Source organism: Eschscholzia californica, unplaced genomic scaffold (assembly GCF_041429995.1).
Source record: "Eschscholzia californica isolate CP2 unplaced genomic scaffold, dmEscCali1.0.p SCAF_5, whole genome shotgun sequence".
Lineage (NCBI taxonomy): Eukaryota > Viridiplantae > Streptophyta > Magnoliopsida > Ranunculales > Papaveraceae > Eschscholzia > Eschscholzia californica.
Window position 1 is genome coordinate 52,220,028 of NW_028238472.1, and position 27,988 is coordinate 52,248,015.

The 27,988-nt window shown below is 34.4% G+C and overlaps 3 protein-coding genes across 3 annotated transcripts; 2 read left to right on the plus strand and 1 right to left on the minus strand.

Moving 5' to 3' along the window:
• Window positions 1–2,556: 2,556 nt before the first annotated feature.
• LOC147540453 (uncharacterized) lies at window positions 2,557–4,169 on the minus strand. The gene is made up of 2 exons (XM_086640923.1): window positions 3,616–4,169; window positions 2,557–3,509 (listed from the first exon to the last, which is right to left on the minus strand). Exons 1-2 carry the CDS (start codon window positions 3,909–3,911, stop codon window positions 2,768–2,770), a joined length of 1,038 nt encoding a protein of 345 aa, XP_086497049.1. The 5' UTR covers window positions 3,912–4,169; the 3' UTR covers window positions 2,557–2,767.
• Window positions 4,170–12,831: 8,662 nt separating this feature from the next.
• Window positions 12,832–21,624, plus strand: LOC147540454 (uncharacterized). Its single transcript, XM_086640924.1, has 20 exons — window positions 12,832–14,353; window positions 14,718–14,921; window positions 15,724–15,828; window positions 15,926–15,991; window positions 16,069–16,233; window positions 16,589–16,663; window positions 16,751–16,905; window positions 17,809–17,944; window positions 18,024–18,093; window positions 18,223–18,350; window positions 18,474–18,530; window positions 18,743–18,928; window positions 19,009–19,101; window positions 19,236–19,321; window positions 19,411–19,477; window positions 19,560–19,626; window positions 19,714–19,850; window positions 20,307–20,398; window positions 20,537–20,603; window positions 21,012–21,624. Exons 1-20 carry the CDS (start codon window positions 13,124–13,126, stop codon window positions 21,174–21,176), a joined length of 3,351 nt encoding a protein of 1,116 aa, XP_086497050.1. The 5' UTR covers window positions 12,832–13,123; the 3' UTR covers window positions 21,177–21,624.
• A 970-nt stretch (window positions 21,625–22,594) lies between these two features.
• LOC147540455 (mitochondrial dicarboxylate/tricarboxylate transporter DTC-like) lies at window positions 22,595–26,769 on the plus strand. Its single transcript, XM_086640926.1, has 6 exons — window positions 22,595–23,245; window positions 23,423–23,506; window positions 24,595–24,656; window positions 24,743–25,104; window positions 25,798–26,012; window positions 26,334–26,769. Exons 1-6 carry the CDS (start codon window positions 23,111–23,113, stop codon window positions 26,388–26,390), a joined length of 915 nt encoding a protein of 304 aa, XP_086497052.1. The 5' UTR covers window positions 22,595–23,110; the 3' UTR covers window positions 26,391–26,769.
• Window positions 26,770–27,988: the final 1,219 nt, after the last annotated feature.

Here is a 27,988-nt window from a genome sequence, read left to right on the forward strand (position 1 = left end):
GTAATACTTGAATTTAACAAAAGAGGTTTTACTTTATTTTTTTTTACTTAGAATTTTTTTCTGTTGAAAGAAACTAAAACTTTGTTTCAAAAAAATAAACAAATAAAGTGGTAAAGATAGCCCCACACCTAAACCACAAAATATAAAGTAAATGTGGAGAATCTTTATATAACTCTTTTCCAATAAAATAAACAAAGATATGACATAAACTCTAAAGTTTTTGTACATCACAATTTTTTACTTGAAAAAAATGTAATGTTTCTTTTATTACTTTTTTTTGACAAGTAAAAAAAATATTTATGAATGGGTCGGAGTCATGGGAATGCCACGGAACGGCCACGAGAACGACTACGGGAACGCCACGGAAACGGCTGGGCCGTTCCCGTGGGTCGTTTCTGTGCCCAGACCTTTGTGGTCTGGGCACGGAACGGCACGGCTTGAGCCGTGCCTGGCGTGGCCGTGGCGTGTCTGACACGCCACGGCTGCCAAACGGGTCGTGCCGGCACGGCACGGCCCGTTGGGCACCACTAATTGAACACAAATGTTTTAAACATGTTGGAATCAATTAAATACCTTGGCATAGTGTGGTGTGAACTCGTCTACTTCTCATCCATATTGAACACCCCAAACTTCACCATTTATTGCTTGTAAGTCACATCCAAAGTCTACCAAGAATGGTTGGTGTATTTATAATGTAGGGTTTGGAGAGTAAACCAGGCACATCACATGGAGTAATAACACATTAAATCATCAACAAAATCAGGTACGCCCTCGTCGTTGACTGCCGATAACTAACAAAAACACATTAAATCATTGGAGTCTATGATCACATGCCCAATAGTGACGTGGTCGACTCCAATTCGCTTCACATGGGCTGGTAAATTGGAGCTGTACCATTCTGGCTTGTGGTCAGTTCCAAAATTCAGGTCAGGTAACATTTTGTTCTTTTAAAGTGAATGAAAATATTATATTGCCTCTGGTATCATTGTTAAAAATAGATAGTGTACTTCAAACATTTTTGGCAAATTAATGTTAATATAAAGTTTGAGTAAAGCTATATGGCTTGAATAATTATTGGACCAAAAGCCTATATGTCTGACTCCTACTGGACGGATAGGGTCTGTCCGGTGAAAGTCAGCCACATAGCCTAGGCGTCGGCATGTGGTCGACTCAATATTTTAGGCCATTTAGCATTTATGGTGAAGATGAAGTAGTAGAAGAAGATCAAACTTACTTAGGATTTATGAGAAAAGAGGGAGGTGTTAAAATAATACATCTAATTCTAAGAGGACTTGAGTGAAAATAATAGAGAGTTGTCCCCTTAGAAACTGGTGTCCATATAAAAAAATTAATTATTTTGGTCGTCCACGTAAGATAGTTGTCCATATAAAAAAACGATTGTCCACGTATTGGCCACCAATATCAAAGATGGGAGCAAAATAAGATACTTTTGTGGAAGTTGTATTTCTTTCAAAACTAAAATGAGAGGAGGATTTTAATTTTCCAAATAAAGAGGAGGCCTGAAATCCATCAAATCCTTACTTACATTTTGTTTTACAATTTCTTTTGTCATTTAAGGGGCAATACTTTTCGGTTAGAAATTGAATATCATCCAGTAAGGAGTTGATATTTTTATCTAATTGTTTTCTTACTCAACTAGATGTAACTTGGTAGTCTGTTCTGATAATTGTACTCTAAGAGTCACTAGATTGTATGATATAGATACATCATGAACACATAACATGAAAGTACATAGTGAACAAATAAATTGTACAAGTGCCATCAAGACGTCTTGGCCTTACTGATTATATAAAAACTCTTAAAATCATCATATCCTACATTTCTACTTTACTTTATTTGTGTTAAATACAAAGATAAATCATGTGGCAAACTGACTTCCAGTATAGTATGATTGCATGACCTCATGGGCTTACTGGTAGTGGACTTAGATTGTTAATCTCAAAGTCATCTCATATGCTACCTAGGCTTCATATTTGATCTTCCTTTTCTTGGTCATACAAAAAACAATGGTAATTTTAGAAGCGGCCTTGTAAGTGTTATAGGCGTCTCCTTGAAGGAAAATTTGAGAAGGAGATTGTGAAGGAAGGAGGCGCCATAACATTTATGAGGGGCCCCTATAAAACTCCCCGGAAAAAATACAACGCAAAAAGCTTATCTTTACCAATTAAGATGGTACTTATATCAGTTTGTTGTTAGATCTACTCTAAACTACATATATTCTAGAAATGCTAATTGACCTGCACGTGCCAAATGGTGATGTGACCGACTCGAATTAGATAGGTCATTTCACTCTCTCCATAGTCTGGTATATTGAAGCCTGCCACATCACCATTGGGCATGTGGTGGACCTCAGTTTTGGGGTCATTTATTTATTCAATGTCATTAGCAATGGCTTATATTGAAAAGATGCATAAGTAAGTAGCAGTTAGCATATAAACCAAGATTTCTAATGCCCTAACAGAAAAAGAAGAGCAAATGATCTATTTAAGTAAAAGTAGCAAATTTTGCAATAAACTACAATAAATAATGACAATAAGAAATCAATTATCTTCTGTTTACTGTTTATGTTATACCACCATTGTTCAATTTACTACGAAAAAATCCAATACCAACAAAGATAGAACAAAAGTTATAGTAAAATACATCTTGATTGTTTCTCTCAAAACATATATTATGAAATAATAACTCACAACCTGTTTTTCGATGATATTCGACTTCTCCGACTAATCTCTCTTTGCAATGATTTTCAGACATGATCATTCATATAGCAATCTTCATCTCGATTATCGAATAGGGCAGACGTATTAGTAATAGTAGTAGTAGTAGTATCACAAGATGAGAACAATGGAGTTGGTGCTTCCATTAAATTGTCATAACCAAAACTATTTCGTGAAGAAATAATAGTACTACCAAATAAAGGATGTTCTTGATGATTGATATTGGACTGATGATGATGAGTATAAACTTCTTCACTAATCAAAGAATCCAAGAAAGAAGCGAAGATATCGTCGTTGGTGTTGTTATATTGATCGGTATTAACGACTAAATCTTCTTCGATATTTTGCAAACTCATCATAAACCCACTATTTGAAATGGTTTTTAAATCTTGATTTTGATTATCTAGAGTTGCAATTCTATCAAGATAATGATCTTTGTTGTTATCAACACCAATATTACCCAATATTTCATGTGCAGATATTGAAGTAGTAGTACTAGAGGAAAGAGTACTATATTTGAAATTAGGGTTTGGTTTGGGTAGTAGAGAAGTACTAGTACTAGGAAGGTCTTCAACATGTAATGGCATTGAAGATACATAAAGATGATCCTCATGGTGATGATAAGAGTTAGGATTAGTGTTTATTTTTAATGGTTTGTGAGTTCTTGGATCTAACCCTTGGCTTATCAATTTCTTACTAAGATGGGTGTTCCAGTAGTTCTTGATTTCGTTATCTGTGCGACCGGGGATTCTTCCAGCTATCAGTGACCACCTATATATATGTAAGTCATTAACCAAGAATATTAAAGTCCTAAGAGAAAGAAGATTAAGAACTACACCAACTATTAGAAATTAAGGAGGAGGAGGAAGAAGAATACCTATTACCGAGGAGACGATGAAGACGAAGAATGAGATCTTCCTCATCAGATGTGATTTGACCTCGTTTGACAGAAGGTCGAAGATAATTCATCCAACGAAGACGACAACTCTTACCACATCGAAGAAGACCAGCACGCTTCGGAAGAGTTCTCCATCTTCCTTCTCCATCTCTCCTTATGTAATTTGACAAAATCTCATCTTCTTCAACTGTCCATGGTCCTCTCTTCAATCCCACCTTCCCACAACATGGTGTCTTACTACTACTCTTCTTGCAAGATAGTAAAGATGATGACATCTCTCTCTCTCTCTTTCTTCTTCTACTAGCTAGCTCTCTTAAGTTTCTCTTTTGGGGTTTCTTTTACACTTTGAGCAATATATGAGGTAAGTGAGATAATTTCTTAATTTAATGTGTTTGGTTTTTAGGTTACTCATAGCAACCATACAAATAAAGTAGGGACAACACTTAACTCACCATAAAACAAAATGGATATGTACAAAAACAATTTGGTCATGGTTTTGCTATCAATATTCCCTATTCCTTGGCCTAACTATCTTTTGAAATGAAAAAATGAAACTCTTTTTATAATTGCTTCCACTTTCTTAGATTTTTTTTGTTCGAAATAATTCTCAATAATTTATTTCTATACTGATTTGATTCACAATTTTGTCTAAACAAATATTTCAATGTGTCGGAAAGTACATATGAAATAAATATAAAACGTAAATAGTAGCGTTCTTAATGATGAAAGTAGGTTGCCTAACAATTTCAACAAATAATTAAAATAAAATTTGATATACAAATATTTATTTTAGTTGATTACTCGTCGCTTGTATAAGAAGACAAGCTAGCAGAACATCATACAGTAAGATGTATTATTCTAGATCTTAAAATGTTACTTCAAACATAATTAGCATTTTATATAATTTATTGTTACTTTTTTTTGGTTCAAAATATAGTTTATTGTTACTTGTTTATTTCATTTTTTTCGATGTACACATATGAAATAATGAATTATCAGTATATATGTATTCAAAAAAAAAATTATCGGTATATACATTCACACATATATGATCTATATAACAAGAGAATGGTATATCTTTTTTTAGAATATACTTTCCTCTTCAATATTTTGATATCACACCTCCTACAATTATCTCCCAAATTTATCTCTAAGTGTTTGGACTGTATCTCCCAATTGTATCTTTAATAACTAAGATGAGATTATAAAACTGACCGAGCCCCCTGGATGCAGGCACGTATAGTCATATACATATAAACTAAATGGCCAAACAGAAATAAGATCATATCACAATTATTTATTTGAATTTTTGTGTTTATACTCCAAAAAACGGGTCCTAATAGTAGATATAATCCTCTCTAATCCTATAAAAGGTTTTAAAACCAAAAAAATAATATAAATGGATATCTAGTCCATTTGGTCTCATCTAGAGAGAAAACACAAATCTCTAGAATAAATATTATTTCATAATGCCTAATCTAACCTTTCCATATTTTATAACTGATTTATCTTCGAAATCTATGCATATCTTTTTCCATATTTATTTACCATATTTCTCTCCAATCATGTTTCTATTCAAAGTAAGGATATCTTCATTATTATCTCCCATATTTCTCTCCAATCATGTTTCTATTCAAAGTAAGGATATCTTCATTATTATCTCCCATATTTCTCTCCAATCATGTTTCTATTCAAAGTAAGGATATCTTCATTATTTTCAGTAACGGAAACTCTTTATTTGATCTCTCTAAAACCGATTTAGTTGACAAACCTCCATTAAACTCAGAAAATCTTCTTCTTCTACATTATATTGCTGTCCAAATTCATCATTTATCAGGTTTAATACTTTCGAAATCTTTATAAACACCATTGTTAATATTTAATATTTCTTCTTATAACTAAAACCCTAATTATTTCGCTCTATTATAAAACGTATCAGATTTATGATACATATCTATAAGATCTGTTTACTAATTCATTAACTTCGAATGTATGATGTTTATTTTCTCTCTCTAAAATTTTCATAACTGTTTAAGATCTTTATGTTTATTCCTTATTCAATGATTTCTTCAAAGTTAGTATGTTATGTTTGCATCCAGTGATAATATCATATTTCTTTAGATCTATGTTTAATCTTCTGTTGTTTTTGATATTTCGTGAGATCAGATTATCAATCATCAATCGAATGTTTGATGTTTATTTTCTTTCTCTCTCTCTTAAAATTTCATTTATGTTTTTGATCTTGATGTTTAATCCTTCAACTCGAGTTTGACATTATTGCAATCAATCATCATAGCAGATATCTTTAGATTTGTAGTTTAAGCTTAATGATATTCTCATTTTTTTTCTTCAGATCTGATTTTCAATCCGTAAGGATTTATGAAACATTTGTTCTTTCGTACGGTTACTCATAACAGAATTTACAGTACATGTACTGTATCGTAAATTACCACAATTTATAGTAAATTATGGGTAATTTATAGAACATTACCCGTGCTTTAACACCAAAACAGTACTCATTTCATTAGTAGAAATACTTCGCTTTACTATCAAATCTCGTGTACTTTGCAATAAAGTATATATAATTTACGTATATCTTCATGTTCTTACCATTATGTATATAATTTACGTATAAGTGCACATAAATTATGTTTATTTATTTACCATTACGTGTACTTTTCACCCACAACAGTAGCCTTGATAAGTTTACCAAACTACTCAAAACCTTCAAATTTTGTCAAAATTTGACAAACATTGTATATAATTTACGAAACTGTACATGTAGTTTATAATACAATATATGAGTTTTTTTCTTTAATGTATGTGTATTTATGTGTGTAGATTTGATATACCAGATGAAATTTCAAAGAGAATCATCAAATCAAAGTGAGTCAACGAAACTAATGGAGAGTACATGGATGTGCACCATTTTTGAACCAAAGAAGATATTTATTTATTTTTGTAACAGAATGTAAAGGATGAATGTAAAAGAAATTATGTGTAATTTATTGAACAAGACCCACATACATTTGATAAATTATGTTGTATACTTGACAAATGACGGTTTCTCGTCATAAATAATACATAATTTACGTATTTTTTTTCTCAATTTGTATTCTATGTGTATTTATGTATGAGTAAAAACGAAAACATATGTTGCTTTAATGTTCCTAGAAAATATACTATTTCCAAAACTGAAAGTTAAGTGAGAGAAAGTGATATATATGTTTTGTATATTAACTCCCAAATCACGTTAAATTGATCCTAGAAAATATACTATTTCCAAATCTGAAAGTTAAGTGAGAGAAAATTGATTTGAATCGAAAAAATTTACATAGTAAGAGAGAGAAAATTGATTTGGTTTCCAAATCTGTAAAGAGAGAGAAAATTGATTTGGTTACAATTTTTGTTGTGAATTGATTTGGAAATAGATTTGCTTTCCAAAACGGTTAGAAGATAGAGATAAATCAATTTCGAATTTATACGTTAGTTGCTTTAAATCCCCTAAATCACGCCCACACTAGAAACATTCCAAAGAAAATTAAAAATCCCGTGATTTTTGTAGGAGGGACATGGACGGTAGTTCTCTCATAAAGAATGGGTTATTATGTCCATATTGTAAAAGGACTAAATATCCATGTTTTGAGAAGATTGGATCATAAACCTTTTTTGAATATTATTTTGGTCTATATACCCACGGACCCTTATTTATTTATCTCTAAAGTTTTAATTGTCCCCATTTCCTAGCTTCATTTTGTGTCATGTGGTACACTGGCAACTTCATCAAGCACTAGGTTTAAATAACAAAATTGAGCTTCTAAAACCCTAATTTTTTTTTTTCAAAACTTTAAACCCTAGTTTTATAAATCACAAGAATGATAATGTATGGACCATATTCTTTTGCTTTTCCTTTCTCACACAATGGTACCATCAAAGATATTGGTGGTCCTTTATACTTTTACTTGTATTATTGTCTAAAAAAAAGTTTAGAAGAGAAAGTTAGATTGACCGACCTAAGTTTTATCTACTTTAACATAAGACTTAATTTTATCTTCTTTTAACTCATACATGACTAACAATTGAGAATCACATCTTCGAACTCCTTCTAGAACACTTTTGAGAGGAGGCAAATCTTGATGTGTACCTAAAATGATATTCTCATGCCTAAATTCAAACATGACAAATGACTCGCCTTGTCGCTCTCTTGTGCACCGCCTTATTTATTTTTTAAAAAGCCGCATTTTTGTTTTTTCACACTCCAAGTAACATGCGAAAAGATTAAAATGCCCTTTAGTCTTATTCTACGAGGTCACCCAAGGAGTGACTCTTATGGGTAACCTGTCTGGTCTGTCCCAAATTTTGTTGGTTGTGGGATCTCCCCATGGACCACGTCTCTTTAATGTAAAGTTAATAACCTTTTGACCGTAAAGTCATTTCATCTGTTAGACTCTCATACCTATAGTACTACTATACATGCATAATGATGAGTTTCTTATGCCTACTTGTTTTATACCCCTTCAAGTTCGAATTCCGATAGTTTTACATCTAGGATTTACAACATATAGATGGTGAAGATGATGATGGACAAAGAGAGACTAGAAGAAACTAATACAACAAAATTAATACTATCTACAAGTTAGGAGAGAAAACATGGTATTGTCTAATACCCTCTCAAATTTACCTCTATCAGTCGAAACTTATCTCTAAGCATTGAGATTATACCTCCCAAACTATCATCAATAGTTAAAATTACACCTATCAAACTTATCTTCAAGAGTTGAGATTTAGAATTTTCTATGTCCCTTGGACACGGGTTTTACCCTCGTAGGCATATACTAAGGGGGGGGGGGGGGGGGGGGGGGGGGTAGTGGATCAAGACATTGGGGGACATTTTCATGTCCCCCAATGTCCGTGTTATTCGTTGGGGAAATGTCCCCAAATGTCCGTGTTATTGGTTGGGGACATTTTAAATGTCCCGAAATGTCTCCAAATGTCCGTGTTATTGGTTGGGGACATTTCAAATGTCCCGAAATGTCTCCAAATGTCCGTGTTATTGGTTGGGGACATTTTAAATGTCCCGAAATGTCCGTGTTATTCGTTTGGGACACGAATTTGGGGACATTTCAAGACAAATTAGTTTTGGGGACATTTGGAGACATTTTAGTGTAAATTTGGAGAGCTTTTGGAGAGAAAATGTCTCTCAAAATATGAAAGACATTGAGCAAACTTGGGGACATTTCAGTGAGGAAGATAATAAAAATAATAATTATTATCAAATTAGACTAAAAATAATAAATAACATATAAAATATTATCATATTACTGAATTATACTATTATTATATTATTATAATATTATCTTATTATTATATTACTATATTATATTATTATTATATTCTCTTATTATATTACTATATTATTATATTATATTATATTATGTTATAATATTATTATTCTATTATAGTAAAAATGATATTATTATCATTACTATATTGTGCTATTATTATATTATTATAATATTATCTTATTATTATATTACTATATCGTTGTATTATTATTGTAATATATTATATTATTATTATATTATTATTATATTATGTTATTTTATTATATAATTATTATATTAATGTCCACAGATATCTACGGATGTCTATCAATGTCCATAGATATCTACGGATGTCTACGAAAGTCAAAAAATATATTTCAGATTAGTGGTACAAATATATTATTTCATATGATTATACAATAATGATAATATTAAAATAATAAATGTCCACCAATTGTCCATCAATGTCCTCAGATGTCCACGGATGTCTACAAAAGTCTAAAAATATATTTTTGAAATATGAGTACAAATATATTATTTCATATGACAATATTAAAATAATAAATGTCTACCAATTGTCCTTCAATGTCCTCGGATATCCACAGATGTCCACAAATATCGAAAAATATATTTTTGAAATATGAGTACAAATATATTATCATATATTTCATATGGTTAGACAATATTAAAATAATAAATATCTACCAATTGTCATTCAATGATGAGATAATAATAATAATAATAACAATAATAATAACAATAATAATAACAATAATAATAATAATAGTAATAATAATAATAATAATAATAGTAATAACAATAATAATAATAATAATAATAATAATAATAATAATAATAATAATAATAATAATAATAATAATAATAATAATAATAATAATGTCCACTACACATTTTGTCCATGGATTCAGTATGTTGAAATGTCCCCGGAACAATTTGTCCGTGAACCAAATTCTTGAAATAATAAATGTCTTAAAATAATAAATGTCTACCAATTGTCCTTCAATGTCCTCGGATATCCACAGATGTCCACAAATATCGAAAAATATATTTTTGAAATATGAGTACAAATATATTATCATATATTTCATATGGTTAGACAATATTAAAATAATAAATATCTACCAATTGTCATTCAATGATGAGATAATAATAATAATAATAATAACAATAATAATAACAATAATAATAACAATAATAATAATAATAGTAATAATAATAATAATAATAATAATAGTAATAACAATAATAATAATAATAATAATAATAATAATAGTAATAATAATAATAATAATAATAATAATAATAATAATAATAATAATAATAATGTCCACTACACATTTTGTCCATGGATTCAGTATGTTGAAATGTCCCCGGAACAATTTGTCCGTGAACCAAATTCTTGAAATGTCTTCAAGACATTTTGTCTATGAATCAAATGTCTTGAAATGTCCATAAAGACATTTTGTCTACGAATCAAATGTCTTTAAATGTCCATAAAGACATTTTGTCTACAGACAAATGTCCCGAAATGTCTTGAAATGTCCACGGAACATTTTGTCTCTAATTGTCCCCTAATGTCCCCCAATGTCTTGATCCACTACCCCCCCCCCCCCCCCCCCCCCCCCCTAAGAGATTTAGTACAAGACAGTTTAGAGAGAAGAGAAGGAGAAGATTTCAAAAGGACAAAGTTTAGTAAAAAGATGAGGTTTCTCCACTCTCGGAATCAAATCGCACAACTTTCTGTTAAATGCATCAAAATATTTTCTTCTTGAGAAAAAAAGTTAAGCATCTAAATCCGTCCATATGACAGAGCATTCGTTTCACGGAAGTGAAGTGGGCCTAATATATTAGCCCACTATAATGGAAGTAGCCCACTCTGCATCCAAATTTAGAGAAAATGTGAGAATTCAGAAGCCCATACGGCAAAACCCATTCCAATGTGCTTCAGCCCATTGTTGTGTTTATGGATAAAAGTAGGATTGCCTATAGTTTACTAGGCCATGTTTATTGGCCCAAAATAATATGTGGGCCGAAGCTTTATCTAGTGCAGCTCATCGGTTCCCAATACCAACCGACATGTAGGAGACCACACTTTGCCCTAGTTTTGAAAGCTATTCTTGAGTTGTTTCTTCCTTTTTTTTTTTTTTGTTGAACTAGTTTTTTTTTAGTTGTTTCTTCCTTTTTAAAAAAAAAAAGATTTATTGGAATATTTCTAAAGGGAATGTTTCTTTCTCCTACTATGGTAGCCAGAATTTGACTCAAAAACTACTGTGAAAACTCAATAAACTCAGACTTTTACCGATTATCGTTAAAACATTTTGATCGAAAAAAACATAAACAATCTATGTTCGTTTTAATTGGACAATTCCGATTCGTTTATGACTATACAACTTCCTCGTTGACATCACACCGGGCAAACCATATACCAAATATATATATATATATATATATATATATATTATTTTTGTGCAACATTATTGGAACATACAACTAATAGATCTATGACCAAAATTATTTTGATTAAAGAGGAGGGAACTTTATTTTTCCACTAGTGGAATCCAGCACACACAAGTACTATAGGTACAATTTTTAAAGTCACAACAAATATTTACAACTCATTAAATATTGTTTCATATTATTCGAATATATTTTTATCAAATAAATCATAAATACTTCTCAACAATTTTATGAGGAAAATTATTTTTTTACTATTCTTTCTCGACCATAAAAGAGAAACATGTAAATTTATCTCTTAATTAATACATCATCAGAGTAGTTAAACAACCGCACCTAAATGCTGATCAACTTATTTTAACATTCAACCTTTCTAGTAATTGCTTATTAACAGATAATAATGTATCCCTCAAAACCCTTATATTATTATTGTAGTTCAATGTTGTATTCAATTCTTATTGTTCATATTTGATTCACGAGAATCTCAGACTTAAAGCAACCTAACGCATTTGTATTCAACTCCAGAACTTTAGAGGCACTACAATTAAAGGTCAATTATAACACTTCAATTTTTCTTTTCCGATAAAGCACAAGATATACAAAAAGTATACTCAACCCGTCTCTTGGGACTCCCACTTGAACCGCATGTGAGAGAAACAAAGGTTTCTCTCTCCTCTCACATGTCCAGTCACGTGGAGAGAGAAATCTTTATTTTTCTCACAGACGGTTCAAGTGAGAGTCCCAAGAGACGGGTTGTGCAGCCTTATTGTGTCATTGAAACACGTTAAATATTATTTTTCCTCCTACACTAAGAAGACACACTTAGAGCTTTAAACTCAGGGCTTAATGCTCGCAAGCAAAAGAATTGATGGTATAGATGGTGCATGTCTCGCTTATAAAGCTAATAACCTAGGGATTTACATAATGTACAAATATTTTTTAAATGACAAGATTATGTTAGTACACTAGACAATTATACTTGAATTAATAGGTACATTACAAAGTGAATCATGTTCAAACTCTCTTGAATTTGACATAACAGCATTCACACACAATAAAAGGTAGTAAATTACTCCAAAAATGATGCACTTCCTCCCCGTAATTTAGAAATAAAACTTGTTATTAACTTTTTTATAGTGCTATTTAGGTCAAAATGTGCAGTTAGTTATAGGTGGAACGTTGATGTAGCCAACACCTGTTAGACAAACCACTTCTCTCTATATGATCTGCATCCCAAGTAATGTCGCCCACATAACCCTTGAAGTCGAACAAAATTTTCAAGCCAAATACCATTTTTTCCAATATTCCATATCATGTACTAATATTCCTCAACAAAAGAAAAAAAAAATATCATGTACTAATATTTGAACTTGTATCCACTTTTCCCTCCAAAATCGTAAAATTTCGATCTGATCGGATACTCCTCCAAACACTTTATTAAAGTACTACCAACCTCGTACTTGATCCACGTGTCGACACAAAATAATATCATCAATCCGAAGTACTCAATCGTTACCCCGCGGTTTAAGTAGAGATGTTAAAACCTATTCGATGAGCCTAAAACCCTATCTATCGTTTCTCTCTCCAACTTTCTCTCTCTAAACAGAGCGCGGAGAGATAGTGAAAGAGAAAACCGCGCCTCCATTACCAATTCTCTATCTCTCTATTGAAACCCTAATTTCGTTTCAATGGATTCCAATTCATCTCAGCTTCAACAATCACAGATTGCCATGATTCTAGGTCCTGATCCAACTCACTTTGAAACCCTAGTTTCTCATCTAATGGCAACAGGAAACGAACAACGATCGGAAGCAGAAACTTTATTCAATCTTTGCAAACAGAATCATCCAGATGCTTTATCATTGAAACTTGCTCATGTTCTTCAGTATTCTCCCAAGGCTGAAGTTCGAGCGATGTCTGCGATTCTTCTTCGTAAGCAACTTACTCGTGATGAGACTTATATTTGGCCTCGTCTTTCTCTTTCAACTCAATCTGCCCTAAAATCTCATCTTCTTACTTGTGTTCAAAGAGAAGAGACTAAAACTATATGGAAGAAGCTTTGTGATACAGTTTCTGAATTAGCTGCTGGAATTTTAGAGGAAAATGGATGGCCTGAACTTCTTCCTTTTATGTTTCAATGTGTTACTTCTGATAATCATCGTCTACAGGAATCTTCTCTATTGATGTTTGCGCAGTTGTCTCAGTACATTGGTGAAACCCTAATTCCTCACATTGATACTCTTCACTCTGTGTTTTTACAGTGTTTAGCTTCTTCTTCTAATCCAGATGTTAGAATTGCTGCTCTTGGAGCTACTATTAATTTTGTTCAGTGTTTAACTAGTCTTGCTGATCGTGATAAGTTTCAAGACCTTTTGCCTGTGATGATGCAAACTTTAACCCAAGCTTTGAACTCTGGGCAAGAGGCAACTGCCCAAGAAGCGCTTGAATTGATGATTGAATTGGCTGAAACAGAGCCGAAATTCTTAAGACGTCAACTTGTGGACGTTGTGGGATCTATGTTGCAGATTGCTGAAGCTGAATCCCTTGAGGAGGGGACAAGGCATCTTGCAATTGAATTTGTGATTACTCTTGCTGAGGCGAGGGAACGGGCACCTGGAATGATGAGGAAATTGCCTCAATTTATTAGTAGGTTGTTTGCTATATTGATGAAGATGCTACTTGATATTGAGGATGATCTTGCCTGGCATACTGCTGAAACTGAAGATGAGGATGCTGGTGAGACGAGTAATTACGGTGTTGGACAAGAGTGTTTGGATCGTCTTTCCATTTCGTTGGGTGGGAATACAATTGTTCCTGTTGCATCGGAGCTCTTGCCTGTGTTTTTAGCAGCGCCGGAGTGGCAGAAACATCATGCAGCACTAATTGCACTTGCTCAAATTGCAGAAGGTTGCTCAAAGGTATCAAATTTCACTAATTTTCCTTGCTCTAATTGTCCTTGCTTATTAAGTACTTCAGTATATGATTCTAAGTGGGTTTACTTTGTGGAGCAATGTTGACTGGTGTATGTGAGTTGTCATTGAATTTCAAACGATAGTGACTTGTACTTTGGACCCCTCTTGGTTGGTGTTGGAGTTTCTTTTTTTGCCTTCGTCATTTTGGTTGTTTATAAACTGTATTTAAATGATCAGGTAGATATATATTTTGATTTTGATGTTGTTGTGTCACCTGTTTCTGTTGGTTTTGTAAATCATGGAAATGTAGTGTCCTCCTAGTTATGGTGTTCCGACTTCCATTGATTTCTCTTTCCATTTACTGATTCAGGTTATGATAAAAAATCTGGAGCAAGTGGTTAACATGGTTTTGAGCTCCTTCCAAGATCCCCACCCTCGTGTAAGATGGGCAGCTATTAATGCAATTGGGCAACTATCTACAGATTTGGGACCAGAATTGCAAGTGCAGTACCATCAACGGGTGCTACCAGCTCTTGCATCAGCTATGGATGATTTCCAGAATCCCCGAGTGCAAGTTAGTGCATTCATGCTTTCCTGCACATTTTAGCTACCTTTCTCCTTTTTGTTAAGTCTTTGTCTTATTACTTGCAATTTTTTTGAAACTTGGAACTATTCGGAAAAAGGATAGGAAACCACCCGAGATAGTGGAATGAAGCATTTATTTGCTTTTGACACATTAGTTACTTGATTTCTGGCCTGAAACTAAAAATGGAAAAGTGCATTAGGTTAGGCTTGATGCAAGTCAAATTTAAAGCTACATTGAATTTAGCACTTTAGCTATAGTTTTTTTCTTATGATGCTGTAACGCTGCTACCTTTATCTACAAGGTCCCCTCTAGCATTAAACTGTTCTACATTTACTTTTTGGTTACACTCTTATCAGCTCGGTCGGTAAATATCTCAAGTCCCACCTACATTAGTGTTTTAGGTTCAATAATAATCGTCAGGTTAGCGACTCCTCAAATAAATTAAGGTGCAAAAGTTGTTCTTATGCAAGTATAAGGTATTCTTTTTATTACCGGCGGAATGTACTTATATGTAATGTGTGAATGAATGTTTACGCAATACTTGGATGAAACACTTTAATTAGGACTCTAAATTTTAGAGATTAAATGCTATTCAATCTATTTAAGAAAGAAATTTTGAAAGAACTTAACGTTATGTTTTCTTCTCATTAAAACCAATCTGCTACTTTTGTGATACACTTATTCCTTGCTATAATTTATGTTCTCTTGCTCTTGCATCAACTTTATTTATACTCTTCTCATGAGCACGATTTTTTCTTGTATTACTTTCTTAAGATTTATATCTTGACAGGCACATGCAGCTTCAGCTGTCCTTAATTTCAGCGAGAATTGCACTCCAGATATCTTAACACCTTACTTGGATGGAATTGTGAGCAAATTGCTTGTCCTCTTGCAGGTATGCTAGTATTCACATCTTAAGCAATTCACATACTTATATTTCCCCCGAGCAATTTGGCTTATTCATTGTAATTATATCTATTTGTGGAATCCAGAATGGGAAGCAAATGGTGCAGGAAGGGGCTTTGACAGCATTAGCATCAGTTGCTGATTCATCACAGGTACCGAGTGCAATCCAACTCATTTGGTAATCATCTTGTTTGTACATCTTCGTCTCACATCGTATGTGCATCTGCAGGAACACTTCCAAAAGTATTATGATGCTGTTATGCCATATCTCAAAGCTATCTTGCTGAATGCAACTGACAAATCTAACCGCATGCTCCGTGCCAAATCTATGGAATGCATAAGTTTGGTTGGGATGGCTGTCGGCAAGGAGAAGTTTAGGGATGATGCTAAACAGGTAAACACTATAAATATAAAAAGATAGCAGGATATAATTGCTACTTTGCAGTAAGAGTAGTAATTCTTAAGCATCTGACAAACAAAAATAGTCTATGTTTTGTCTATGTAGCCTAGACTCCAAGTCATTTGAGAACCTTTGCTTTTCTAAGTTTTACATTTTCAAATCAATATGTATTTGTTTATTTTTTTTTCCTAAGATTTGATTATGTGATGTATTTTGTATTGCATCTTAAATTCTTTCTGAAGTAGTGAAGTGCATTTCGCAAGAATGTACGGATGTGCTTCAATAGGTGATGTACTTTATATGTTGTGATGAAAGAGATACTCATCTTTGGCTTTCTCTCTGATGCAAGGTTATGGAAGTTCTAATGACATTGCAAGGATCCCAGCTAGATACAGATGATCCCACAATCAGTTACATGCTACAAGTATGACTTCCTCATTCCGTTATCTATATTTAGCTGCGGAATGTGCCTTTTTAAAAATGTTTCATTAATCATAATGGTATGTTGTAGGCATGGGCCAGACTATGCAAGTGCCTCGGGCAGGATTTTCTCCCTTACATGAGTGTCGTAATGCCCCCGTTGCTTCAATCTGCTCAACTTAAGCCTGATTTAACCATTACTTCAGCAGACTCGGATGATGACATAGATCAATCAGATGATGACAGGTTTGGCTTTAGTTGTTGGGAGATAAGTGTTTTACAACCATTGTTTATTGGTGCTTGTAAGCAGTTTTGTGACGTACTCGAATTTTCCCCTATCTTTTCAAGACTTAAATATGGGCCACAGTGTTCAAAAATTTAGTCCTCATCTTTCCCTTTCCCTTTCCAAGAATCAAGCATAGTTTTTCTCCTATTCCTCTAGAAAAGTCTTAGAAAGAGATAGGAGTTACTTTTCCGTAGAAGTATATTTTATAACTATGCTCTGAATTGTAAATTTCATCGCTGATTAAAAAGTTTAACCTGAAACTCGAACAAGGTTCAAATGCCTAATATTGTGTTCTAAAAACAATTCTTTTGGAAATTTTGATATTTTGGTTTGTTATGCACCATTGATTTCATTTGTTGAGCTACAACTATCTACCATTTGGTTATGTTTTCCGCGGTATGTGTTTAGAGGCCACTACTTGATTATGTTATGTGGATATAAATTAATCAGCCTAAGATTTTTTTTGTTTTGCCATACTTAGATTGATACAATTTTCTTCTCAACAAAGAAATTGCATAGCTTCTGATTATATCAGCTAACAGCGTTTTTCAGTTCTTGAATCTGGTTGATCCACAATCAAATACAAATTGTTATCGCGTTCCTTACGTAGCTTTTCTTTTATCTCAAGGTGACAGCCATTTTTTGAATACAGCTTGGCAAAATTAATCAGATGCTCTTGTCACCCTGTTTGGGTGATAGCCTTTGTTTATTTTTGGGTTGTATTTATTTGTCTATCATGTACAACTTTTAGCAACTGTTGATGCCACTTTAACGACGAATTAAAGTGAATTTTCATTTCATTGAATAGTTATGTTACTTGATATTTTGGCCTTTTTATTCAAACAATAACATTTCTGCTGCAGTATCGAGACCATTACTCTTGGAGACAGGAGGATTGGAATCAAGACTAGCGTCTTAGAGGAGAAAGCTACTGCATGCAACATGTTATGCTGCTACGCCGATGAACTGAAAGAGGGGTTCTTTCCCTGGATTGACCAGGTCCATTCAGAAGTCCGAATTTTCTTCCCACATCTAGTTCAATATTTACTCTATTAATCACATTTCATGAAAACTGCAGGTTGCTCCAATTCTGGTTCCACTCCTCAAATTTTATTTCCATGAGGAAGTCAGAAGGGCTGCAGTTTCAAGTACTTAATCTATTCCTGTTTTCTTTGTTCTGCGTTCTCTTTTTAGTGAGAGCCATTCTAGGTGGAAGGTGTCTTTACTTATTTATGTTTGTTCAAGTTTCCTGATGTAATCATGTCTTCTTCTTTCAGCTATGCCTGAGCTACTACGTTCAGCTAAGTTAGCTGTAGAGAAGGGTCAATCTCAAGGTCGTGATGAGGCCTATATCAAGCAATTATGTGACTTTATTATACCCGCCTTGGTGGACGCGTTACACAAGGTCGTACTACCTTCTTTTTCTTAATTCTATTATCCTTTTGGGCCGTCAACTTTCTAATTTTCTTTTCCATTTTATAGATCTTATAATTAGGGTACTCAAGTCTGATTTGCAACTGTTTTACAGGAGCCGGAGACCGAAATTTGTGCCAGTATGTTGGACGCATTGAATGAATGCATACAGGTTTGTCATCTTTTTCATTGAATGTGGTTATTTATGGTGGGTCATAAAAGTACGTTGTTTTTCTTATGATCTATAATCTGTTGTGACGATTTCTCGAGTTCATTTTGTTTGGTGTTTCGTGTAAACCTTTTGTATACTATCAAACGTCTTCACCATTGATTACCCTCTGTGATGAATCAATGTATCATATTTCTAGCAACTTTTGTTTTCAGATTTGTGGACCACTTCTCGATGAAAAACAAGTTCGATCAATTGTAGATGAGATAAAGCAGGTGATAACTGCTAGTGCAACTAGAAAACAAGAGAGGGCAGAGAGGACAAAAGCAGAGGACTTTGATGCCGAGGAAGGGGAATTGCTTAAAGAAGAAAACGAACAAGAGGAAGAAGTGTTTGATCAAGTTCGTTTTTCTGGAAATCTTACCTTTAGTTTATCAATATAATCTTTGTTCTTGCCTCATAGTTCCTTTCCTCTGTCTAGGTTGGTGATTTGTTGGGCACTCTGATCAAAACTTACAAGGCTTCATTCTTGCCTTTCTTTGATGAACTTGCATCGTATCTAACACCTATGTTGGTAGGCTATTTTACTAATATCCATTTATGTTTTGCATTTCCCTTAATGTTTTCTGTTGGTTCATACTCAGACTAAACCCACTACCTATTTTTTATTTTGTTCTCTCTTTATCTAACTACACTTTTGACACACAGGGTAAGGATAAAACACCCGAGGAGCGAAGGATTGCTATCTGCATTTTTGATGATATTGCAGAGCAATGTGGTGAATCAGCAATCAAGTAAACACACCCCTTCAAATGTTAATTGAAATGATTATATTGTTATTGACTTTTGTTCAAGCAATCAATTGTGTGTTTCACTGAAACAGATATTATGTTACTTATGTTCCTTTCCTATTGGAAGCTTGCAATGACGAGAATGCTGATGTTCGCCAGGTTTGTCTCTTACTAGGCCGCCCTGTGGTTTTCCACTTCTTATTTTTCTAATGGTCCCGTTCTATAAATATTTTGTTTTCAGGCTGCTGTTTATGGAATTGGTGTTTGCGCAGAATTTGGTGGATCTGCATTTAAACCTCTAGTTGGAGGTACTTTATCTATTATAAACATCCTTCAAACTATATAGCTGCTCCATAGTCTCCATACATGAATAATTGTTTTTGTTTGCTTTTCAGAGGCCCTTTCCAGATTAAATGTTGTGATAAGGCATCCAAATGCTCTATCTTCGGATAATATAATGGCGTATGACAATTCTGTTTCTGCTCTTGGCAAAATTTGCCGGTTTCAACGTGACAGTATTGATGCAGCTCAGGTAGTTCTTTAGGTGGTCTATTTGCTTCGAAGTCAACTATGCCATAATAGTCTCATTCATATGCAGACTTTCTTGTTCACCAATATTTACACCTTCAGTAAAATAGATCCTCCTTGTTCTTTTAACTTGGTGATTTCTTATCTGAAAGATCATGGTATCGGAGATATTATCGATTACTTCCTCATGGCAACTTCTTTTGATTTACCTTTTTCTGTCTACTGGAGAAATACCTATTGGGTTTCGAAACTTGTCATTACTGTATAATTTGAAAGATTATTTTCATTTGTCTTCTAATATGGATGTGGTTAGTCAAATTATTTTTCAAGTTCCCAATTAGGAATTTAGGATCCTATCCATCAGAGTTCCCACACAAATGCCAGTTCTACTTAGATATGCAGAATTTGAATATTTGCAACCAGGGTTGGTCATCCTAACTCTTTTGTGTTTGTTCGGCAGGTTGTTCCTGCTTGGCTAGGATGTTTGCCCATCAAGGGTGACCTAGTTGAGGCTAAACTTGTGCACGAACAATTATGTTTAATGGTCGAGGGGTAAGTACTAGATCTTTTACCCTATAATAGATCAAGTGTAACATGAACGCTTTTTTGAATTTTCTCGATCTAGTCTGTCTTTGTCTTCCTTCTGGTGGTTTTATATACTAACGAGTCAATTTTCACAATTGCTTACAGGTCAGATGGAGTTCTCTTGGGCCCTAATAATCAATACCTTCCTAAAATTGTTTCCATCTTTGCAGAGGTAACCTACTTTATCTTGGCGTTGCATGTCGAGTATCCTTATTTATTTTGATTGTTGGATATGTACTGTTTAATTCCCATTTCCACTTCTAAGGTAGTATTTGTTTTTCTTTCCAAGTCAGATCAGAACTCATGCTCGAGGTCTAAACTGACTCGAGCCAGATTTCAGACTGTTTGTCTCTGAGTCATTATGTCTAACTCGTCCGAATTGCTGATTTGGGTTAATTATTGGTCCATTTGATTCAGATGAGTCAGATTTAAACAATAGAAAAAAAACGAACACCATCTGAGCTGTTTGCACGAATAAGTCCTTGCAATTATATGAATGTTATCCTTGTAATTTAAGTCTACTCGGTCGCATTAACCTTGTTCTTTCCTCTCTTTCTAACTACATTGGCATCCATTATAGGTCCTATGTGCAGGAAAGGAATTGGCAACAGATCAGACCTGTAGCCGTATGATTAATCTATTGAGGCAACTTCAGCAGACATTGCCACCGGCTGATCTGGCTGTGATGTGGTCGTCATTGAAACCAGAACAGCAGCTCACCTTGCAGTCATTTCTCTCTTCTTAATCCCTTGCTTCTCTTGGTGCTGCCGCTCGGTTGGAATTGCTATGGTTTGGTTTCTTTTGTGCCCTACCTATTTTATTTAAATACCCATTCTTTTTGGTGATGCTTTTTCGTCATTCCTTTGGTATCGATTATTTATTTGGCAAATGCAATCTTTGTTTGGGTTCTGAGGTTAGTTGAGTTTTTTTTTTGTGCGGGTGAAAGATTTTGGTGTAGAATTATGTATATTTTTCTGCTTGAAAGAAGAAGATTGAAAAAGATAACAAGGAACAATAAGAAAAAAGAGATGATCTATGATAATTTGGATTGAATTTGAAGGAGTTGTTTATTGGTTTGAAAGAAGAGGGGTCAATAAACATTTTGAATGTTATTTTTGCAGTATTTTTTGGTTTGTTTCTTTTGACCCTTGAAGGTGAAAACATAGATATATATTTCATATTATTCATTTATGTATTTTCTTTTCATTTATTTAGTTTTTGTTGGTATATGTTGTGTGAAATAGAACCGCTCATACTAGGATGGAAATGCGTTTTATACCGATATTATGAGGGTATATATATTTTTAGAGTATACTCTTTAATGGATAAGACTGCACTTATTAAATTTATTTTTAAGGGTTGAGATTACATTTCTCACCGTTATCTTCAATCGTGAAGATTATATTGTGTAAATTTATCTCCAACAGTTGAGATTATAGACCTTTTTATTCCCATCAGGTATAGTTTACCGTGGTTTATGCATGTATATTAGAAACTTCGTTTTTGTGTTCTCTAACAAACGGCGAGAGGGGATAGTAGTTCAACTCTTTGTGTATTTTTCTCAAGACTAGGAGTTGATGTGATCGTCACAAAAGTAAGAGTTTGTAATTGAAATGCTAAAAACACCTCTCAATACAATAACTAAGGGGTCCACACCTTCTATACACCCATTTGCATGCAGTATGAGATATTGAGATACTTCATGTTAGAATAGAAAGAGATTTTTCAACAAAAATAATAAATGATGTAGTGGGGGATATTTTCTTGACTTAAACTCCACGATTAAACAAAAGGTGCTAATGAATTGGTTGGATTAATGCCTTTTCAAGTTTCCTTAGAGAAAGAAGCAAGAAGATCACTTTGCTTTTAGTTTCGTGACCTTGAATTATGGTGAAAGGTTTTCTTTTTCTGAAAGGGTAAACAAGAAGCAATCAATCGTACTGTTTGACTTCACCGTGAGTGGATCAAATCGAAAACTTTTTCTTATAATTGAAAGCTAAGTCAATGTAGCATTCTAGTTCTATCTGCCAAAAATTTAAAGAAAAAGTTAGAAAGGTTCATGGAGACGATAAGTCGTGTGCATTTTATGAATTTTTCTCTTTTGTGATGGTTCGGTTTACTTGTAAATGAGTCCAACATCATAAACAAAATTCCCACATCTTCACTCTAGTCAATTTTCAGCTAGATCTCAAGCAAAAGTTGGAATTATTTTGTAAGAAAGAAAAAAAGACATACATATCTCGAAAGTATTCTTCAAGCATAATTGAGCCATGGTATGATATTTCTGAGGGTGAATAGACACACCATGTCTTCACTCAGACAACAATCGAACAACATTTTCGGATGAAATAGCATTTCTATAATATAACAAAAATTTCCCAAAAGATATTAGCTTGGTGATTTGTTGAGGGTTACTTTCAACAACAACAATAACAAAAAATTAAAATAGTTGAGGGTTAAATAACAAAATACAACCCAAAAGGCAAGAAGCGCCCTTTCTTCGTGCATGCCTAGAGAGAAAGAGAGAGAAAGAGATATATATATAGAGAGAGAGAGAGAGAGAGAGTGGACTATTACTTCATTTATTATATACAAGGAGTGTTCCATTTTAGAACTGTCTCTCTATAACTCAGACTGGTTTTCTTGTCACTCAAATCTCTCTGAAGATAAAAAAAGGAAATGGGAGAAGAAAAAGGAATACAACAACCATCAGGTAGTAGTAGTAGTGTATGGTCAACTATCAAACCTTTCGTTAATGGTGGTACCTCTGGAATGCTAGCTACTTGTGTCATTCAACCTGTTGATATGATCAAGGTCTACCCACTTTTCCTTTCATTTTCTCTCTAACTCCTTAATTCTACCCATTTCCAACAAAACCCACCATTTTGAATATTGATTTGTTCTTCTCAGATTCAGTGTTTTGAATTGTTCATTTATTGGAGTTTGTTTCTATTACTAAAAGTTTTGATTCTTTTGGGTTTCAAATTTCAGGTGAGGATTCAATTAGGTCAGGGGTCAGCTGCTCAGGTGACTAAGAACATGATCCGTCAAGAAGGTTTTGGTGCATTATACAAGGTTCACCTCTCTCTCTCTCTCTCTCTCTCTCTCTCTCTCTCTCTCTCTCTCTCTCTCTCTCTCTCTCTCTCTCTCTCTCTCTCTCTCAATATATATCCAATCTATATAAATGTGCATAGAATGACATTATGGAACTAATGGGAAACGTCTTGATCTCAATCAAAATGTTTTGGTTCGTCAAAGTATGATAGTCCCACATCGCTCACAAGAGTGTCTTGCATACTAGGCTATAGGTGTACGCTCAAGCTTAGTAAGTGACTAATTGCCAAAGCCTTTTGGGTGGGCTAGTGGATGCTTTGCCCTGGGGTGGCAAAAGTGGGGACAATATCGGTAACTGCTAAGGCTTGGGCCATTACACAAAGTCATTATTGAAATGAGACCTAACTTTGTGAATCTTTCAAGCCAAGTAGACATCTATAGTTACGATTTATTTTGAGTTGGAAACATATGATTTATTTTAGTCATTGTGGGGAACAATAGAAAGAAGAAGCAAGTGAGATGATCCTGTTTTGCTAGAAATGTTTAGAGTTACTGATTGGCTGTTGATCAGTAAGGATCTACAATGAGTTATATAGATACCCTTTAGAGATTTATTGTAGTACTATCATCAATAAAACTATAAGTGATGAAGAAAATACTAGCAAGATATCAAATTTGAAATGCATTTGAAATTGTTAAATCGAAAATGTAAGTTGGATATGAATGATTGGTTACCCTTCAACAAAGAGAAGCATGAACCTCTAGGCAAAAACTCTTTCCACGTTGTCCCAGTTCCATATTAAATGAGCTTACCAGAAGAATTGTCGAGATCAATAAAAAATGAGATACCCTTTTAGTCTAGTATTTCACAGGTTGACTATTGAGCTTCATGGTGCTTGTTTTCATGTCGATTGTGGTTATTAGTAACTAGTAAGCATTTCTTGTGGAAAAAATTGCGTAAAGAGAGCTCGGACCCGTTGTTTCCTTAATTGTCTTGCATTCATTAGATCGGTCTTTAAGCTTTCTCTCACTGTTAAGCAAATATAAAACTATTTTCTGTTTAATCTGGTTTCGTTGATATTGAAACCTTACAAAATATATTTGGTCAGGGTTTGTCGGCTGGACTACTCAGGCAAGCTACATATACAACCGCACGACTTGGATCGTTTAGGTATATTTTATTGCATTCAAGTACGAAGAAGAATTCCAGAAACTTGCTCAGATCTTGAGAAAATTTTTCTGCTTTACTCTTCTTAGGATATTGACAAACAAAGCAATCGCTGCAAACGACGGGAAGCCACTTCCTCTATATCAGAAGGCTCTTTGTGGTCTTACAGCTGGAGCAATTGGTGCATCTGTTGGTAGTCCAGCAGATTTAGCTCTCATTCGTATGCAAGCAGATGCAACTCTACCAGTTGCACAACGCCGAAACTATACAAATGCGTTCCATGCACTTTCTCGTATAGTCGCAGATGAAGGTGTTTTGGCACTTTGGAAAGGTGCAGGTCCAACTGTAGTGAGAGCTATGGCATTGAATATGGGCATGCTTGCTTCTTATGACCAAAGTGTTGAGTTTTGCAAGGACTCTCTTGGTTTTGGTGAACTTAGTACAGTTGTGGGTAAGTTTCTATAATTCTTCCTCTGTTTTTTACATTATTTCTGCATAAACTTTGCATGAATAGTCTGTGGTAAGGAAGTACTTGTGGTTTCGACAAGCCTCGTGTATACTATTTGATCTGTCGTCGTAGTAGTTGTCATTTTCTCTAGCAATCGCTTATACACAGGACTAATCTTGTTAATTCCATCCGAACCGTGTCTTTGAAAATGCAGATGTAGTACAAATATATAACTTGTTTCTTTGTTCCCTATTCTTTACTTCGCGCTCTTCATACCTTGTGTGAAAATAGTTCCATGTCATGTACAAAAAGACACGTATTTTGCTCAAAGTAATGCCACAGTGAGGGGGCGTCTGAGAATAGTCCCATGTGGATGAACTGAAATATGATGACCTACTAAACAACATTAGGGCCTCTCCACTCCTTGCCACTTGGTCTTGGGTTGGAGCTCCACAAACTTAATACCTCGATTTGCTCAATCTTGATATAAACCAAAACCAAGTTATTGGGTGAAATGATAGAAAAATTCGATAACTCTCTACTTCCTTAACCAAGAATTGAGGGCCCTACAAAATCACACCGTCTATGGACATGACTGTCATTCAACCTACTCTCCCTTTAATTTTTCATATGTTTTCTCCTCTATGGATTTGCCATTTGAATTGGATCACAAATACTTGTTATTTTATATCGCAGGAGCAAGTGCTGTTTCTGGATTCTTTGCTGCTGCTTGTAGTTTACCATTTGATTACGTGAAAACCCAAATACAGAAAATGCAACCTGATGCTAATGGAAAGCTATCATATACTGGTTCTTTAGATTGTGCCATGAAGACTCTAAAAGCTGGAGGACCCTTCAAATTTTACACCGGGTTTCCCGTTTATTGTGTCAGGATTGCCCCTCATGTCATGGTAAGTTCTTTTCTATATATTCATCTCAGGAGCCAATCCTTCCGGTAAATCACCCGTCTTTGAGCGGGTAATTTAAGATGTTAATTGAATCTAGGGGAGTAATCAAAGAACCTGAAAAGTTAAACAAGGGTAGTTCAATCGTCGCTACCTAGATGACGGATTTCATTATCTTAGGGTGAGAAGGTGACTTACCAATCTTTAAAGGGTACCTAGTACACTTATTGTATCAGGCCATAACCTAAAAACCCATAAAAGAATGCATGACAAATAATGAACTATCATTTCTTCTGTTTCGCTAACGTGTTTAGGGTGGTTCTGCAGATGACATGGATATTCTTGAATCAAATCCAGAAGCTTGAAAAGGATGTTGGATTATAGAGTTCTGGCAGGGAAAAGAAGTTCTTTGTTGAGTGAATATTTAACCATAAAACATAATACCTTAAGCTTTCGATCGTGTTCGAGGCTCTTTGTCAATGGCATTTTCTGCAGCAGATCAAGATTTTCCTTGGAAAGTATGATTTAGTAAGAACTAATAAAATGATTGAGGTAACAAAAGCTACAAAATTCTCATAAATTTAAGTCATTCTTTTGTGATTCTTTTTCGATTTAATCCCGGGTTAGTAATCCATTGAATGTGGTCTGAAAACTGAAGTGATTTGAAGAAATTTTGTATCTCCGAAAAGGAAACATGTTATTCAAACAGTTTGTTATTGTAATTCTTTCTTTTTTGGGTTCGAATGAAATTTTTTTGCCCTAATTTTTATGATGGATTCATTCCCTTGTGGTGTGCTAGAAAAATTGTCCAAAAGATTCCTATGTATGTGTTAGAACTAGAAGTCGCGGAAGCTATCGAACCTATTCTAGAAATTGATCCGACTACGAAAATTAATCGAGAAGCTATGCCAAAACTAAATATGCGAACAGAATTTAACGAGGTTCGGCTTTAAAGCCTACGTCCTCGGGCGAACAAGAAATCTTTATTGAAGGATAGATGAAGACGACTCACACAACCCGCAAGTTCGTCCCAAGATGGTACCGTATAGAAATTAACCTCTATACTAAATCTTCGACGACCGAGAAATTAAACACCGCTCAAAACTATGAACAAAAAATTTCTCTCTCACTTGCTCTCTCTCTCTTTAGTTCTCTCTAAAGAAGAGTTGTTGTTGCTTGTGTTGGTGATTATTGTAGGCTCACAATACCCCTATTTATATAATAATATAAGCCGGTGGGATTGCTTTAAACCGACTCCAAATTGAACCAAATTGGAAACCTTCAAACCGCCATCATCAATTTCAAACCGCCTACATGAAGCCAACTAAACCGCCTACATGAATTTGGAAACTGCCTCCTCTTTTGAAATTTGGAAACCTTCCTCTCACAATTCTCCACCTCGTACACAATTTGATATTCTTCAAATTTTGGACGAACACCAGGATACTCCTTGTAAGATATATTTACTTGTAACTTCATCCGACTGCACCATATGACCATGGTTGCCTACGTACCCTTTTACAGGATCAAGCCTACCGTAGTTCTACCAATCCTTCACATAAAGTTTACCTTGTCGCCATTACGTCCTTTCGGGCAACTTAACACGAGCCGATTTGCAGCAATTCCAGACAATGCTGAAACTTGCCACACGTCACCACTTTAGTCAACATGTCCGCGGGATTCTCATCTGTGTGTACCTTCATGAGAGAAATATCACCTTCCTCTATGACATCTCGTACAAAGTGATACCTGACATCGATATGCTTAGTGCGAGCATGATGAACCTGATTCTTCGCCAAGTGGATCGCACTTTGACTATCACACCATAAATCTACGCACTCCTGCTTAATCCCTAGATCATCCAAAAGACCCCACAACCACAATGCTTCCTTCACACCCTCGGCCATAGCCATATACTCGGCCTCCGTAGTAGATAACGCAACTGTAGATTGTAACATCGATCGCCAACTAACTGGAGCAAC